Below are 17,793 nucleotides of genomic sequence, written 5' to 3' on the forward strand. Positions count from 1 at the left end.
TGTGCCAAGCAACTTGATCATTATAGCCACCAGTTTTGCAGCGGAAGTCACCCGATCCCTCTCTAAACCTCTGGAAGTGAACCAGCTCCACTGCAGGGAAATTCAGATTGGGTGGACCAAACCAGAACATGGAACTTGGAAGCTGAATACTGATGGATCAGTTCACCCCAATCATGGCAAGGCAGCGTGTGGAGGTCTCATTAGGGATTGGAATGGAACTGTTCTACAAGGCTTTAGTACCACCTTAGCCTTCTGTAACCCTCTTCGTGCGGAGCTCACTGGAATTCTTAAAGGATTGCAGATGGCCTACGCCCTCAATGCTAATCGCCTCCTGGTGGAAACAGATTCTAGTGATGCCTTCAAACTCATCACTCAAAGCTGCTCCATGGACCACCCTTGTAGAGAGACCTTGTTAGGGAGATTGTTCATCTTGCTGATAGGAATTGGGAAGTCTGGTTTAGAGATACTTACAGAGAAGCAAACAAGAGTGCCAACTTTCTAGCCTCTTATGGTCATAAGGTTCAAGACCTTACCTTCAATGGGGACAACATACCTACTGGTCTCCTTGCTTTTGTTACTAATGATGTAATGGGAGTTTTAACTCCTAGACTAGTGTAGTTTCTTGTGTTTGTTCTGGGCTTTGCCCTCCAAATTATCAAAAAAAAAAAATATAGGGACCACGTTGCTGGCTGCTACTCAAATGCACATGGTAGAACATGGTAAGCGACCTACCACAAAAACGTGATTTGATACAGAATGAAAATCATCTCAGTTCTCATTAGGATTAGGAAAAAAATGCCTTGAATTATAGAGAACACTGTAACATTTCTAGACATCTATTATACAAGTTGAACAAACATTGTATGATAACAGTACCAAGCTTCCTACCAATCTTATATAATCAACCACATTCACAAGCAGTCCACACTCCTGGTTCCTAAAAACGTGTTATCAACAATTAATAAAACATCTAAAAGTATCACTACAAGACTACCACAAGTAAAAGCCAGTTGAGTACATCAAACAAATGAAGTTGATCTTGAAACTTGAGACGATGCATCTTCAAACTGGTCATCCTCAATCTTCTCTGAACTCAAGCTTGGTGGAATGAAAGATCTGAAAACCAATTCCATGTTGGGAACTTCCTTAAGCCCATGAGCTGCAACCTCTAGTGCTGGATGTTGAAAAGAGGGATAAAATTTCTTTGCACACACGAAACCAAAGCCCAAGGACAATAGGGGAAGAGGAATCAACAATGGCGCATAGAGGAATTGCTGCACCCCGAAGTACCCAAGCATGGTAATTTGGTACAATATCAAAGCTGCAAGTATACGGTTGTTTATGTGGGGCCACATTCTTCCATAGCTTTCATAAGATGGTACGTATACTTTGAGTGCCTGTTAACATAAGGACATCACAAACATGTAGAACAAATTACTAAAAGATATGATTTCAATATAGTATGCCTAATTAGCTGAAATCTTTTATTATGCAAATCAAATTCCGGGGAGTGAAAGAATTGTTTTTGAGGAAAGAAAAGCTGATCCAAACATACTAATCATTAAAATCCATGTGTTATGGCAAAAAAAGTATTTTCCTGCCTTTTGTTGCAAACCTCCGCGAACAAAACAATTTATAGCATATTTGGTTCCACAATAAAAATGCTCTAGATTCTGTTATGGTTAGAAGCTACAAGTCTTAGCTTATGCAAAAAAAAAAATGCCTTGAATTCTGTGTAAATTGTGAATCCAAACATCTATTCAGAAGCTTATAAATTTCTAGTTTACTACTATTATCTATGATTGCCAACCAAAAAAGCTTGAAACTGGTTCATGAAACAAAATTTCAAGAACTTCACCTGATTTCGCAGTATAAGCCATCCTAGGCCAAAATAGAGAACACCAAATGGGATTATCAGAGGAGCAATAATAGAGTAACATAAGACAATTGTGACAATCAGCATGTCACCAGGAACTCTAGTTCCATAACTAAGATCTCCAGGAGCCCAAGCAGCTTTCAACTCAGCTTCATTCTTACAAACAAACTTTCTCTTCAAATGGTATATGATAAGAGGAACTATTCGGGACAGTTCAAGGCCATAGCCAACGAAAAATCTAAGACAAAAAGGATCAGAAAAATCAGTTAACATGTTCTTGTCAAGTATCTGACGAAGAAGGTGAAATATTTTCTTATTCCTATTTAGGAACAGTCCAGAATTTATCATGTGAGAAAATAATTGTTACAGATACACTTTGGAACACACAGTAACCCCCCTGCTTCAAAAGAATCTAGGAAAAGATAATAACAAGATATAGTGTAGATTGTAGAACACCATTTGTAGATGAAGTGTGCCTTCTAAATTCTATCTACCATCACTAGAAAGTGGTTAGGCACTTCATTTATAAATCAACAAAAAATTTATGATTTTGGATAAATAAACAAAATAAATTGGGACTAAGGATGTTGCTATCTTACTTGAGAGCCACGTAGGTCAAGAAAAAAGTCGCATTGCCAGGGAGGCTTGCAGCTAACATAGACACAAGTTTGTTAGGGTGTTCCTCAACTGTCTTGAATGTGTTGAACAAGGTTCCACCTATGGTCACTCCAATGAAAACGTTCAACACAGTGAAATAAAAATATTTTCCAGATGCAGCCCTAACTGCATGACTTTCAGTTGGAATGCCTTCAAGTTTAGACAAAAACAGAAGCAACTTGGGCAACATTGCCAAGAAAATAATCAGTGCAAGTTGCGGGAGGTAAGCTTCCAACACTGTCCTCAAAACTGTAATGCGCACAATTGGCTTTATGAATGGGAGAATTTTCACCAAATTCTTCAAAGTTGTAACCGCAGATATAAATGTTATCGGGATCATGTAAAAGAGTATCATCAGTGCAACAATCACATACACCACGTACTGCCTCAGCTCTCTCTCAAAATACTTGATTTTCAAATTAGGCCATAATAGTTGTCGGGGTTCAGGAGCATCAAAGACTGACCATGTATCAACCATTTGTGCATGCAAACTCTGAGCTGCAGATGCCGCAGCTATCCTATTTGAGAAAAAGACCAGAGCAGCAGCTTGCTGTTTTTCTCTGAGTGTGACCTTTTGCTCAGCTTCCAATTTTGCAACAAATTCATTAATCTTTTCATTGTAAAACTCTATGCTATCCACCTTTTTACCAATAAGTCCAAGGCATCCAGTCTTGTTCATAGGTCTTGTACCTTCTGGTTTGGCAGTTGTTTTTGATCCTGCATATACTGCTTCAGCACGGGCAAGCTTCTTCTTATACCCTTCTAGCTCCTCCCAAATCTTGTTCACCTGTCAGTAATGAACTCATAGGAATTAAATCATGTATTAAAAAATTCACAAGCAGAATAATGAAGGTGATTCAGAAACTAGGGAAACAGGAAATCAAATGAAAGCCATACCTCTTTGTTGTCTGTTACAATCATAGATCTGTAAAATGTCTCAGGATATATGGCTTTAAAGTAAGAGTCAACCTGTTCCTTCCTAGTCTGACCTTCAGGAACAGGAGGTATGTCTCTCACAACTACAGCAAATTGTTCAGACTTCACATCAGGAGATTTAATAGCTTCAGCTCGTAACCACAACACGTGTTTATAAGCCCTCCACAAGAGTATAAGTGTAACAAGTGAAACCAAATAGCAGCCAATAAAAAATGCCCACAACCTTGCACTCCTTGCCTACACAAACAAGAAGTAATTCAGTTTCAGACATTAATATCATATGAATATATTAAAGGAAATGGTTAGTTGTTTACATCAAGGGAAAAATCACAGATAAGTATCTAAATAAAAAGACAATTCACCATGACACTAATATAAAAATGCTACACAGTGCTGATCTTACTCTTATGTTTGCCATTGATAAGTTGTCAAGCTCACCGAAAGTCCCTTTGCTTGTTGTTTGTGACTTCCCTCCATCATCAGTAACAGCAACGGGCAGAAGAACCGGTAGTAGAACAACGCCGCATATAACTAGGATGCCCAACACTAGCGGTGAACATGAAGAATAACAATTAAAAACTGAATACTTGATTCACCGATCATTTGGTAAGCATGACAGCAAACAATTGGAAAATATAAAGTTCACAATTATACAAAGATATGTTAGAGAAAACAAATCAAAAAGAAAGAAGGGAAAAAGTTTTTTGTGTAATGTGATTACATATTCTGGGTGAAAACAAAAAAAATGCATTAGTCTACAAATCACAAAGTTCCAAAGGAATAGCAGATATGATGTAGCACTATGTTCAACCAAGCAAGAGTCTGATTATAATTGAACCATTTGAAACAACACTATGCTGAATTAAGAGATTAGTAACAAAGCATATATTTCTCTATCCTAAGATGTAGAAAAAAAAATCAAAATATCACAGAAGAATGGAGGAAAACAAGTTAGGAAAGCAGGTTTCACAAATTGTTTTGTCCTTGCAGCTTTCTTGGTTATTACTTAAATCTATAAGTACCAAAAATGAAGGAGTTGAGATAATGAGATGAAATAAGTAATACATGGTAAGTTGGCAACAATGATGAAAGAGCAAATATGAAGGTTGTAGTATAAATTTATAGAATTATATAGTTTTCATCAAATCTTCCTCCCTTTTAACCCCAAGACTTTCAAGACTCAAAACCTACTCAATTCACTTATTTTGCTCAAAACCATTTCACTCAGTAGACAGCAGAAATGAGTGAAAATTGAGGAACCCCTGGAACAAATTAACATCTAAAGACTACAAAAAATAGCAAAAATGCTTTTAAATCCAAGCAAGAAACACAAAAACAGGATAATAATTACAAGATCCCCCAGAGCTTGAACAAAGAAGAAAGATGACAAACAAACCTGTGCTGAGAAAGACAAAGTAGACAGCAGTGTCAACCCCAGACATGGCAATAATATCTCTTTCAGAAGAAGATGCAGCCTCCTTGATCCAAGAGAAAGGGTTTCTGGTCTTTTTACCACCTTCCATGGGTTCCAAGCCCTTGAGGATCCGGTTGGGGTAGTAAACAACAAGGTTACCAGGCCTACTAGATAACCAAGCAAACACAATCATCAAAACCACGAATATCACAAAGGATGTCCCAAGGGACGTGAGAAACGACGTAAAATCCATCTGGGTATCTCTCTAAAACAAAAAGTTCTAAACTTTGAAGCACATAAACTTGTCCCCAGAAATAGCCGTTACTTTATTCTCACTGCTTCTACCACCACCACAACCTTCATTGAAAGGAATTTAATGGTGTGTAGGAAACCGTCACACCGTGTTTAAAGGGTGTTTGATGAGTGTGTCCGTGAAGCAAATGGTGAAGATGAAGGAAACAAACAAGTCACCAATGGTGATTATCAGCAAAAACAGTGATTTTTTTTGTGGGGTACCCTTAACTTTTTGGATTTCTGATATTCAATTTGGATTATTTTTTTGAAAATGAAAAGATGTTTGTTGATTTGAGTTTGAAGAATGAATGTGTGTGTGTGTGAGAGAGAGCGGGATTGATGGAAAACGGTGATGCAGAGCAGAGCAGAGAGAGAGAGAGAGAGAGCTGTTGAAAAGGACAAAACTTTTCTTTGTCCGTTCCATTTATGAAGAAACACTTGTTATGGCAGATATGACCTTGAAGGTTTAGCTTAATTACATACATGTCAATACTAACAAGTTTGGTTAATTGTAGAGCCACTCCTCAGTCCTCAGCTTCTTGGTTACTAAAAATAGCAGGTTTTTCAGATTCTTTTGGGACACAAAACGGTTAAGGTAGTTAATGTATATGGTATTAGGTAATTTGTGTTTTTCTTTATACTTTTATGTAAGGATTAATGATGATATGAGGGTTCGATCTTTGCTCAGAGAATAAAACACATTTTGTGATAAGTTATTTAACGTTTAATGTGAGCATCCATAATGAAAAAATTATTCACCCTAACCCGTAGTTGATACTCTTGTCTAATAAATAATATGGTCCTCTTTATATCTATGCATTTAAATTATATTTTATCAAATACTATAACAAACTGAGAAATATGAATTGGTAAGTTATTAGTAGAAAATTGATAGGCAAGCTTATTGAGAACCATCTTTCACAAGAATTCTACACAAAAAATATCTTCCACAAGATTAACTAATTGTATCTTTCAGTTTCAAAAAAACTAATTATTGTACCTTTCACACTACCGACAGGCTGGCCTTGTAGGGATTTTTTTCAAACTTAATATTAATAATAAGATATATAGTAATTTAGTGCAGATTTGGCAACTTTAACAGTAGGTCAACAGAACATGGCGTCCAAATATCCCATTCAGAATTTAGATACTTCCCAGAATTAAATAATTCCATTAATTTAATAATCATTTTTAAACAGACAGTAGTACTAAAATAACGATCCATCAATCTGCAAAAAGAGACGTTTAAAGGAGCAATATTTAACATTGATTAAACTTAATGGTGAGAGAAATCAAAGTTTGGATGCCGTTGTGTTGGATATTAAATAAACTAAAACGCTCAACACAAACTTGGATTGGTAGATTAACTTTCCATTGAGATTCACCAATCTCTTTGTAACGTGCAAAGCTTCATGAATTGTAAAAATTGCAAGCAAGGGTACCATACATACAACAGACTTGCATATCCCTTGTGAGCACATAGTTTGTGGGGGACATGTTACATGTATGACGTACTACTAGCTAGCTACTATCTCAAGAAAGCACATTGTTTTAATTACTTGAAGTTTATTAAATTGCGGTTCATGGAGCTTTTTGCACTTTCCGCAACCATAACACGATCACATTACAATTGTATTGACAATCGGGACTACGATTTCGAAGAGGAGGTAGGTACATAAATTCAACTTTCAAAGCTGAGCAATTTGCTCAATAAGTTAGTATAAAATTCAATAAAATAGAAAGTAGTAGCTAGATCGATGGCATATATGCTTGGTTCATGCAATATTGCACGTGAATTCAGTGTGATTGCCGTGGAGGGTACTCTTGTAATTTTGCAGAATATTGGATAAAGTAGTCGACAGGTTGTGAATGTTGATTCCACATTTGTACTACCAACTGGTTGGTTGATAATTTATTTGTTCGTTACACATACACATGTGGTAGCTCTTACCCAAACAGTGAGGTGGTACCGTATTTAACAGACACGTCAACGGGACACGTGTCACGTTAATGTGATGCCGACAGTGGGACACACGAGAAAACGGGACCCACATTTGGGATAAGATAAAGATATTAATTATGCTATTCTTAACTTTCAGAACCAAGGATATATATTTACTTTTGCTCCATTTACAGTACTGCTTATGAGAAGGTTAATAACTAAGGGTGAGAATAGCACGTGAGAAGGACCCTTGGCACGTGCCAACTACTGAGAGAAATGGGGGTTGTTGTCTTGCTGAATATGAATTATGAAAGGACTGTGGTAGGGTAGAGGGACCCAAGACAGTGTTGATTGTTAAGTTAGAGTACTAGTGTCTCACACTCAATCAAACACACAGGGGACACGGCTAAAAGAAGAAAGAACTCAACAAAACATGACCCATTTTCTCTTATTTTCATGAAGAAGTTCAGCTATATGCTTTTGATTCTTTACATGAATCATGAATGAGTACATGATTTGTTTGTAAAACAAAAAAGTTTTCATGTATGAAGATGAAATTTTGCTTGTCTAAGCCAAGGAGTTGAGGACTAGACCGCAATAATCTCTTGACCCTTTGAAGTGGAATGCTTACATTTCTTTGGGCATGGAGGAGAGGGATGAAGGTGGGATTAAAGACTGCAAGGTTTAAACCCCCTGTTCATGTTTACACTACTTCACCTAAGCTGTCTTTTTTTTCTGGTCAAAGAGTTGCCTACCCTCAAGTCTGAACTTTGACAATTTGGGCCAAATAAGTTTCCAAAAGCCCAATGCATATTTGAAAAAGTAAAATTCATGGCCTACATAAAAGCAATTGCATTTGTTGACCCAAAAAGAAGGAAGCAAACGCATTGGTGCAAAACACTTCTTTTTAATTTGTAACACTTTTTGACCAAAAAAAAAAAATTGTAACACTTTTGGAAAATAAACAGCTTTAAAGCTTCAAGCAATATCGTCCAAAAAAAAAGCTTCAAGCAAGTTTGCAAAAGCTTTTGGTTGGAAATGAAGTGCATGTCAATTGATTCTAAAGTAAAACCATTTCGTGAGAGAAGCTCCTACAAGTAGCTTCTAAGTGTCATAATTGATTTTGAGTAAGAAGAAACTCATCCAAACATGCTAAAAGTAACCATGACTTGCTTTTCCTTTACTTCAATTAGACAAATATTTCGAATATAATAAGTTCAATATTGATTCTATACAAATAAATTTGGAAGCACATAAATCTTAATCCGAAGCCAAATCAAGCAGTAAACTACTGTTCAGTTTAGTTCAGTCCTTAGAGGCTAAACTGTTTCATTTGATTTATAAACTTCACTAACCGTCAAATATGGTTTGGTTTGACAAGCAAAGTTCATGTATAATTCAATTTGAAGCTCATTCTCAAACGAAACAAGACCATATGAACACCCTGCTAAATTCTACTTCTTTCAGATTGAATATGTACTACATTTTCTTTACACTGTAGTTTTTTTCCAAGCACTAAACTAGGTGAACAAAGATCAGCATAAAAATTTTAAGACAACAATGATACAATGGTAACTCAAGTGGTGGAGTTGCAGATTGTTATCTGAAGTTGCAGCACCGCGCATGACCTCTTGACAATTTGTCCCACAGACACACCATCTGCCTTGGTGATTGGTAATGCGATGTGAAGTACCCCTCCATGCATCCATACTGACAAAACTTCCAATTGTGGGAGTACTTAACAGCACTCACGGTGTTGTTGAATCTCTCAACCCACATTCCCATGCTTACATCCTCCATTTTAAACAGCTGCCACCAGAAACAAATGTTTCATCAATCATTAATATGCACCGATAACACAAAACTGGAACTGGAACTAACTATAGAATAACGAACCCTCAGCTTCCTATCTTTTTGTTGAGATATGATGAATGTAACAATGTCTTTGGAAATGATGTACGCGGGACCATTGGCGTAAGGAGGATACGCTTCTTCTGGCCACTCCTGCACCAAGTAACATTTTACTTAACAAAGAGGGACAAGAACAAATAACAATATTCTGTGTTCTCCAGTACTAGTCACCAACTAATAAGACAAGGACAACCAAGGAAAATAGAACTACGTCAAATACACAATCAGTCAATCACAACCATTGATTGAAAAGTTAATGGTTGAGATTAAAATAAGATCATAGTTTGTTATACATGTGCAAGTATATGATCACAATATCAACTATTGATTTCTCAGTCAATGGTTATGATGAATTACTTTACCCTCTAAGTTCACTTTAGAGGATCCAAGTCCCTATATAGAAGCTCTTTAGTTTTATCCTGCCTAGTTTAAAACACTATTTTGGGCAAAAACAAGTTTCACCTGCATATGAGGATCTTGTGGGATACACAACAAAAGCCTTTTCACACTGAGTGAGGTTTGTTGGGAACTTGGGACACACATATAACTAATAACCTAATTCCTATATACAAGCACCCTGAAATGCAGGAAAATTATCACACTCAGTAACAAAAAGACCCAAAATGATATGAGGCAACTATCATACCTCATAAGTAACGGCCCATTTTCCATTTCTCAGGGGGCGATGCAAGAGATTGAGATTGCCCATATAAAGGGACTTTTCCTTGGGCACAGCTTCAATTTCTTTTAAGACAGTATCCACCCTTATAAAAGTGTCATCGTCACATTTCATGATATATTCAGCAGTCACATTCTGAATCTGTGTAAAAGAAAGTTGGCTTACTTAGCTGGAGATGACAAAAAGGTAAAAACCAGGAGCCACAAGAGTTGCACATTTTAAGGGAGGTAACAGATGTGCAAGTCACCTATCCCCAAAATAAAAAAACTGGCTGAAAGTTAAATGGATGAACTTACCCCAAACTCACAGATAGCCATGGTTTTAAGCACAACAAGCTCATAGCGATCCATAAAGGGCAAAATGACAATATCACCAAAGAAAGCAGCCTCCTTCCTCAGCTCTGCATTTACTTCGTTTCTTGGATTCTTCATGTTGATATTAAAAATAGGCACAGAACATTGAAAATCAGCCATAACATATGAATAAGAATAATGATAGACAGAAAAAATGAAAATGCTCACAAAGCCCTATAATTTGTAATAATCACATATCTGGTTGTGTATGAATTGAGACAACGATTTTCTCTTCACAAATGGCATTATAATTAACAGACATTTCAACATAAATCATCTCATAGAACTCCTATGTATCTACAAACAATTGTGTTATAATATCACTCATTCCAAAGGCAAAATAATTGTTAACATCAACTCCATGAGAACACCTATCTCATTCAAACCCAAATCTTTTATATCAGCCACATCCTGCATGAGACAATGAATTTTGGAAGAATCAAATTTGTTGAGAATTTATTTAAGAGAAGAGCTCCGTGGAACACAAAATAGCTAAGGTGATACTTGATAGCTAGTCCTATAAGTTTTTTAGCACTGACATGGTTTGCTTAGAAGTAACACACACAAAACAGTAGGCTCCATTGCCATTGATAACTGTTCCACAAAACTAAATGCATGAAATGCCGAAGGTAAACTGATCTCACAACACATTTCATCTTCTCTTTCTAAGGTATTTACAAACAAACTTTGGCAATCAATTATAGCAAGCGAAGTAGAGAATCAATAAATCATCATTGACATTCTTAGGTATTTACAAAATATATCAAAAGCTGAAGTTCTCTTCTGTCTCATTGATTTTTCTAGTCAAATATCTCAGAATTATTCAATTAATTAAACAAATCCTAGCTCTTGAAACCTTAAGAAACCACTAGTAAGAATACCTAAAATTTCCTTATTCTGTTGGTAGACTGTCATAGCTTCTTGGCCATCAAATTAAAAGTCAGAAAAGCCACCATTCAAGCAAGAACAAAATATTGACATTGCCCCTTCAGGATTTAAACCCACAATTCTACCACAATACTTTCACACACAAAAAACTTGTTGAGGTTTTGTTTTTCTTTTCCATGAAGTTCTTACAGCAGTTTTATGGCATTCTTGGTATCATGTATTTCTTCATGGTGGATTAAAATAAAGATTGTGTTTCTCTTCTTGAGTCACTAGATGCTTCTATAACTGACAAAAATATAGGCAGCAGCCTTACCAATGCAACAAAGAATCGTGCTACAACATTAGAGGACTTGATTGCGTCTGCTTGCATCCATGTTTTCCGAACTGCCATACGTTCAGCAAAGTGATTTGAAGCAGAAAGAACTCCAATAAAAAGTCTAACAGAATGTTTGGGTAGAGCACTGGCTTTCCATGTCCCAGACATTTCCAGTACTCTATGAGGTGAGAAACTTTGGTGTGAAGTAGGGAGACAGGTAGCGAAAATTGAATGAACATCAACATTTCCTTTAACAGCCAATCCTGTAGCATCTTCAAGTGTAAACCCCTGATGATAAAGTGAAAAAGAAAAATCAGCGGTAAAAGACACAATGAGAGCAGCATGGATTAAAGAATAAACAAAGATAACCAAGTTCTTTCAATTAGGTGGAGTTGGCTACATGGATCAAACATTGCCATAATGTCATATTCAAATTATGTCTAATGATAGATCATTTAAATCTAAACCTCTTCTAATGGGTTGGTCTTTAGTTTTCTTTGGTTTCAAGCTATAAATAAGAGATCAAGTTTTCTGCCATTAGCACAATTTTATTTCAACAAAGTCCACTGAGGTTAAATAAAAGCAACAGTATAAGCAAACTTATCACCGCGAAAAATGATTGTCATAAAAACGTTAAATACACAATTTCACTGCATCAAAATATTTAGTGAAAGCATAAGATGAAAACATATGTCATATCTCAGTCAACTTACTGTCCGATATGGAAATGAAGTCACATGGCGACCCCCAACATTAATATGGTATCCATCAACACCAGCACGCAGTGTAAGGACAAACATTTTACCCTCTATAAAAGGAAATGGCCAGGCCACTTCTGGCTTCTGCTCACGCCCAATAAACCGCTTGAACCATGATGTTGTTTTGGACTCTCTCGAGTCTGCGATGTCATCACGCATCCATTTTTCACATCGTCTATGCCCATCAACTGCAAAGCATGACCAAAGCACATACAAAATTATTTATATATCAAATTAAAACTTAAAAGGATTAAACCAAATGCCATTCTATAAAAGATTATTGTCCCACTATATTATAAAAATAAAAATAAAAACAAAAACAGATTAAAGGATTGTGTTATCATTCTTCTAAACCAAATGTCATTCTATAAACGCTATATTATAAAAAAAAGAAAAGAAAAAAAAAGTCAAGTATTACTTTTTGCATGTTTCTGTGCTAATATCGATAAGCAGCAAAAGATGATAATATCCATATTGTAAAACAAGAGGAATTGTATTGATTCATTATCCTTGACTCTTTAGTCATATACTATTTTTCAGCTCAACAAATTGATCATACATAATACAGTGACAAGTAACATCCTTGGACTTTATATCAACGAAAACAGAAAGTGATAGATCTAAAATCTGCTTATGCTGAGAATCTTGAATAGGGTGTGATTCTATATCCTAGCCATACAATTTATGACAAGAATAAGCATTGACTCTGTGGCGTTTATATGTATAGGCTTATCACACACAATACACAACAAACAAGAATTTCTTTTGTTGACCATGTAGGAAACAGTAAGGCACTCCTTATATTCAAGCTCATTTGTATTCTTCTTTTTTTCTCTGCATTCCACCATTTCCAAGATTTTTAACATTTTTTTTTTCTATTTCCTTTCCTTCTACATTATGACAACATTCATTCTATTCTGCAACACATTTTTCTTACAAAATAGCAATACTTGAAAATGAAATGTGATAGAATTATACCAAGCATTCCTTCGTCATCCTCAGATGGTAGACCATCACATCTTTGAGCTGTTCCCCAGTGCATTCGATAACAGGTATTATGCTCAATAACCGGTTGTTTGCTCCAATCCCCTCTTAACCGAGGATTCAAGTGAAGAATCTTTGGAGGATCTTCCCCTTCCGCTGACTTCAGTCCTTGTAATTCAACCATGAACTGCGAAACAGAAACCACTCCAGTACCTTTCAACCTTGCCAACAGGTGAGAATGCTCCATATGAGCATGCAGGGGTGTGCCCACCACAGTGATGGAAGAACCGGCTGCAAGACCACAAGGTATAAACACCAAGCCATCCCCCTTCCGCAATTCTTCCCCACTCATTGATATCCAGGAAGGGCAAGGATCAAGCTTTCCTTCCGCGACAGAGCTCACTTCAGACTCATTACTATCAAACTTGTCTATTTCTCCCCAAGCCTTTAACCCCAAAGTCCACGCCTCATCCGCCATTCTCTCGAGCACAGACATATCACTGACCCGATTCCTTTGCCGCAAGATCTCTCCAGTAATCCTACCATATCCCTGATGCTTCCTAGATTCACGGTCACGCCCATTCCCACGATCATCCTCCTTCATTGGATCCTTGTTCGGCCTCAAGGGCGCGTCGCGGTCCCTATTATCCTCTAACCTCCTATGAAATGCATCTTTATAAACAGAACCAACAAAAGGTTTGCTTAAATCTGCATCATCAGAGTCAGAGCCCCCAATAGCTATCCCATCTAACCTATAGTCACTCTCATCCCCACTCAACGTTGATACAACTTTGAGAAACTGAGGAAAGTTACATGATACAAAAACCAAGTACAAGACCCCAACACCAAACAAAACATGAGACAACCTTAATTTCCTCGAACTGGAAGGTTCAGTTCTCAGTCTCTTCATCTTCAAAAATAGAAACAATACATAGTACAATATACTACTCTACAACAATTACCTCAAAAACCCATGACAGTTGGTTGGTGGGAGGATGAAGGGAATACGTGGATCTTCGATCAAACACAAACACAAACACAAACACAAACACAGGTCGTAGAAGCAAACAATATACTATCGCCTTCAACAGGGAAGGAGGGCATGGAAGACTTCACCAAAAAATCATACTACGGATAGAACAAAGAATACACATAGCTACAGTTTTGCAGTTTCGAAGGGTGGTTTTGATTTTTGATTTCTTATTTTACTTTTACTTAAAAAAACTATTTATTTTGAAGACACTTCTATTTTTATTCGATCTCAATTTCACTCACTTTCTTTTTTAATTTCTTATTTTTCTACTAAGTCACATATCACATGACACATTTCGTGTTGATGGTAGCACACTGATTTAGTCTTTACATAATAATGATGAAGGTTTTTATATGACAATGTGTGATTTTAATTGGCATATTGAATCTTAGTTGTATAGACAGGGACAAAAGAACACCCAAAGTAATGGGGAAACAAGGATTCCTTTGACATTGTTGCATCAAGCATTCAAGCCTAACAAATGATCAGAGCTGGGAAGAATAGGAATGATAACAAATCAAGGGATATCATTTTTAGAAGGTTTACAAAACAATGTCCCGTCGTATGTCACAAAAAGCAGAATTTTATCAAGCTAAGACAGTCAAATAGTCTTTGTTCAATTACACCAAACTTAAAAAGTACACATTAACATTGATGATTGGACACACAACTTCCATTAGTCTTTCACACAAGCTAAGTTCATTCAACTGCAAACACTAATTCCCTTCATTTCTCTCCAAAAACCCACCCACAAACAATCCCTAAGCATCCGTTTGAATACATGGTTCATTAGCTACACGCTCGTTTTTCCGAACATGAGACACATATGGCTTAGTAAATTACGTGCATTTTAGAGTGTCAGACCAGTAACAAACACATTCAAGTCTAGTATTTCCACAGTGTGAGCTGATAAATGTTTGATTTGGATAAAATGGAAACAGATTCAAGTCTAGTAAATCCACAATGTGAACTGATAAATTTGATTTGGATATAAGGGAGGTGCCCGCAGCAACCAAATGATCCGCCAAAATCTTGTTTGTAGCTTCCGTGGGATGCATACCATCCCAGAATACATATTGAGATGCATTAGCACATGTTCCGATGGACATTTGATTGCACATTATTGAAGTCTCTACCAATCCTGTTCCACAACAACCCTTCCTTGCTTCAAAAAAACCTACACATAAACAAATTAACAATTCTGGTTCATAGCCATAAAATTAGACCAGCTTACTAGGCTAAGCATAATAAGATTTAGTAAGTGCATGTTTAGAAATCTTTCTTCACTCTAATGCCAAAATTATTTATACAGGAAATTTTCTCTGTGAGTAGCTTGTTGGGGATTAGGATCCTCTTTTTTTTGTTACATCGGAAAACTAACAACAACAAAAGAAAATTAAGGAATAGCCAAACGATCTCTCAAAATGAGGATCTCTAATGCCGACGGCGGAGCTTCAAGAATACAGATAGCCATAGACGGAGACGAAGCACCCTTCTTAGCTAGCCAGTCTGCGAGCTGATTACAATCTCTATTGATAGCACTAAGAGTCAAATTCCAACTTCTCATCCTCAGCTCATGAATTTCACGCAAAACAGGGAAGACGATCCAGGTTTCCGGATCATCCAACACCCGGAGGAGGTCGCGACAATCCACGTTGCATATGACATCTCTATACCCTCGGTCCCAAGCTATCTGTAATCCAAGCTTTAGAGCCCTTGCTTCCGACAGTAAGGCGCTGCCCCTGCTTGAAAACCATGATTAGGATCCTCTTATATGAAATTTATCTTATTTTCCCTTATGTGGGAATTATGTTTCTATCTTTCTCTTTAAAAAATATTGAACCTACGTATACTTATTTAATAATGCATACATGTGAAGAGAGCCATAAACACTAAATTTCAACATGAGGAAAGATTAGAGAATTTTCACATGTGAGGATACTCATCCGCTTATGGATTTAAGAATTGTTTTCAGGTTACCATAATCTGAAGGCTTGGTGACCATGTCATATAAAGGTTGGTACATATCAAGGATCACCAAATTGATGCCAGGAAGCATTTGTTTGAAATCCTGAGATATGGTGTTGAGCTTTTGATTGAAGTTAAGGGCAGCATAGTTTAGCCAGGGAACACATTCGTTGCTATGAAGGCCAACAGCAGTGATGGCTACAGGCAAACAACCCATTGGAGGTATTGTTGATAGACCAATCTTTCTTGCTCCCAGTGCATAGATATTCTGCGTTAGTCATGGTTCAAAAACTCCAATCAAAATCAGCAAAGGCAAACATATTTGGTTTCTTGTTTTGGTAAGTTTTTAATCATTGACATCCACTTCTAAGTTCCTTAGTGTGACTTAACAATTCTTCTACGATTAATTTTAAAAACATAATGAATTATGGGAAGAAACCTTTGTAAGTAGCATGTAGATTTCAGAGGTAATTCTTAATCATTCGCATCCACTTCTAAGTTCCAAAGGTTTAGTGTGCCCAGAAAAAGCGCGCACACACACAATAATATGCTCATATAATGTTCAAGTAAAGAAAAATAAAAATTGAGAATTTTTTAGTTTTAGACATTAATGTAAATGTATTTACATGTTGTCTGCCTGTATGATCTAATAAACCAGAACCAGCTGAAGCAAAGTTGGCACCATTCAGGAGGCTATTTCCTTTGATGTCTAAGTTGAGGTAAGCTGGTGGGGAAGAGGTAAATCCAATGGTCTCAGCTGTAGTGAATGAATGAAACAAAGATCAAATCAATTAATCAAATGTGGCTTGTCAGTATTAGGCAAGGGCGTATCTATGAATTTTTCATTGCTGGGTTGAAACAAATTTATAAAAAATCTAAAAATTATTTGGGGCCGGACATGATTTTTTTAGTATAAAAATACATATGCTTTATAAGGAAGTTAAAATTCATAGGGAGTCGTAGCCCTTGCTAGCCCCTTTAGATATGCACCTGGTAATAGGGAAGGATATGGCCAAATTGAGTTTTAAAGGGAAAGAAAAGAAGCACCTATGAAGTCTATTGCAAGCTTTCCATTGCTGAACCTTCCTGTTGGATTGTGATTCTCAAAGTCTCTTCCATAAGGAGGGAAGTTTGCTTTAATAACAGTTAATAGTTGGTTATTGTTGCCAACATCAACAAAAGAGTCCCCAAATATGAACAACGCAGGGACCAGAGGGTGTCCGTTGGCCACAATATTGAGCACCACAATAAGTAGAAGAATGGTACTCCCTCCGTTCCAGAAAGTTTGTAGTTTAAGGTTGTGACACAAAGAGTAAGAAAGCAATTATTGATAGTATAATTTGACTAAATTGCCCTTATTTAATTTTACTAGTATGATGTGCACCTATTAAATTATACTTAGATAGAGAATAATGTAATTAATAGATAATAGTTGTGGTTGGTTAATATGAAAGGTGATAAGTGAGAGAAAATGTATTAAATGAGGGTATAGGTGGAAAAAATTAGCAAAAAATGCATTAGTTTTCTAAAACAACAAACATTTTGGGATATTGAAAAATGGTGCAAAACAACAAACTTTCTGAAACGGAGAGAGTAATCATGAACGAATTTGAGTACCCCATATTTTTAATTCTTATTTCGCAATGAGCTTGTTGTTCATGCAAACACACACATACTTATACTTATAATATACATGTCAATTAAAAGTTTCTATTTACTGATTCTTTCGTAAAGTAACAATCAATTCTTTTCCATTTACTAGTATACTTGAATTTGAATACAAG

At 36.5% G+C, this 17,793-nt stretch overlaps 3 protein-coding genes across 3 annotated transcripts; all 3 read right to left on the reverse strand.

The window, feature by feature from the left end:
• Window positions 1-784: 784 nt before the first annotated feature.
• LOC130722150 (CSC1-like protein ERD4) lies at window positions 785-5,555 on the reverse strand. The gene is made up of 6 exons (XM_057572794.1): window positions 4,866-5,555; window positions 3,873-4,015; window positions 3,431-3,706; window positions 2,476-3,320; window positions 1,859-2,114; window positions 785-1,397 (listed from the first exon to the last, which is right to left on the reverse strand). Exons 1-6 carry the CDS (start codon window positions 5,134-5,136, stop codon window positions 1,020-1,022), a joined length of 2,169 nt encoding a protein of 722 aa, XP_057428777.1. The 5' UTR covers window positions 5,137-5,555; the 3' UTR covers window positions 785-1,019.
• A 2,876-nt stretch (window positions 5,556-8,431) lies between these two features.
• On the reverse strand, window positions 8,432-14,196 carry LOC130723307 (hydroxyproline O-galactosyltransferase GALT2-like). The gene is made up of 7 exons (XM_057574304.1): window positions 13,003-14,196; window positions 11,980-12,212; window positions 11,264-11,554; window positions 10,006-10,134; window positions 9,677-9,850; window positions 9,016-9,123; window positions 8,432-8,928 (listed from the first exon to the last, which is right to left on the reverse strand). The coding sequence occupies exons 1-7, from the start codon at window positions 13,916-13,918 to the stop codon at window positions 8,719-8,721; spliced, it is 2,061 nt and encodes a 686-aa protein (XP_057430287.1). The 5' UTR covers window positions 13,919-14,196; the 3' UTR covers window positions 8,432-8,718.
• A 684-nt stretch (window positions 14,197-14,880) lies between these two features.
• On the reverse strand, window positions 14,881-17,631 carry LOC130725756 (GDSL esterase/lipase At5g22810-like). The gene is made up of 5 exons (XM_057576953.1): window positions 17,586-17,631; window positions 17,057-17,278; window positions 16,636-16,766; window positions 16,022-16,277; window positions 14,881-15,218 (listed from the first exon to the last, which is right to left on the reverse strand). Exons 1-5 carry the CDS (start codon window positions 17,629-17,631, stop codon window positions 14,881-14,883), a joined length of 993 nt encoding a protein of 330 aa, XP_057432936.1.
• Between the last annotated feature and the right edge of the window lie 162 nt (window positions 17,632-17,793).

This window comes from Lotus japonicus, chromosome 6 (assembly GCF_012489685.1).
Source record: "Lotus japonicus ecotype B-129 chromosome 6, LjGifu_v1.2".
NCBI lineage: Eukaryota > Viridiplantae > Streptophyta > Magnoliopsida > Fabales > Fabaceae > Lotus > Lotus japonicus.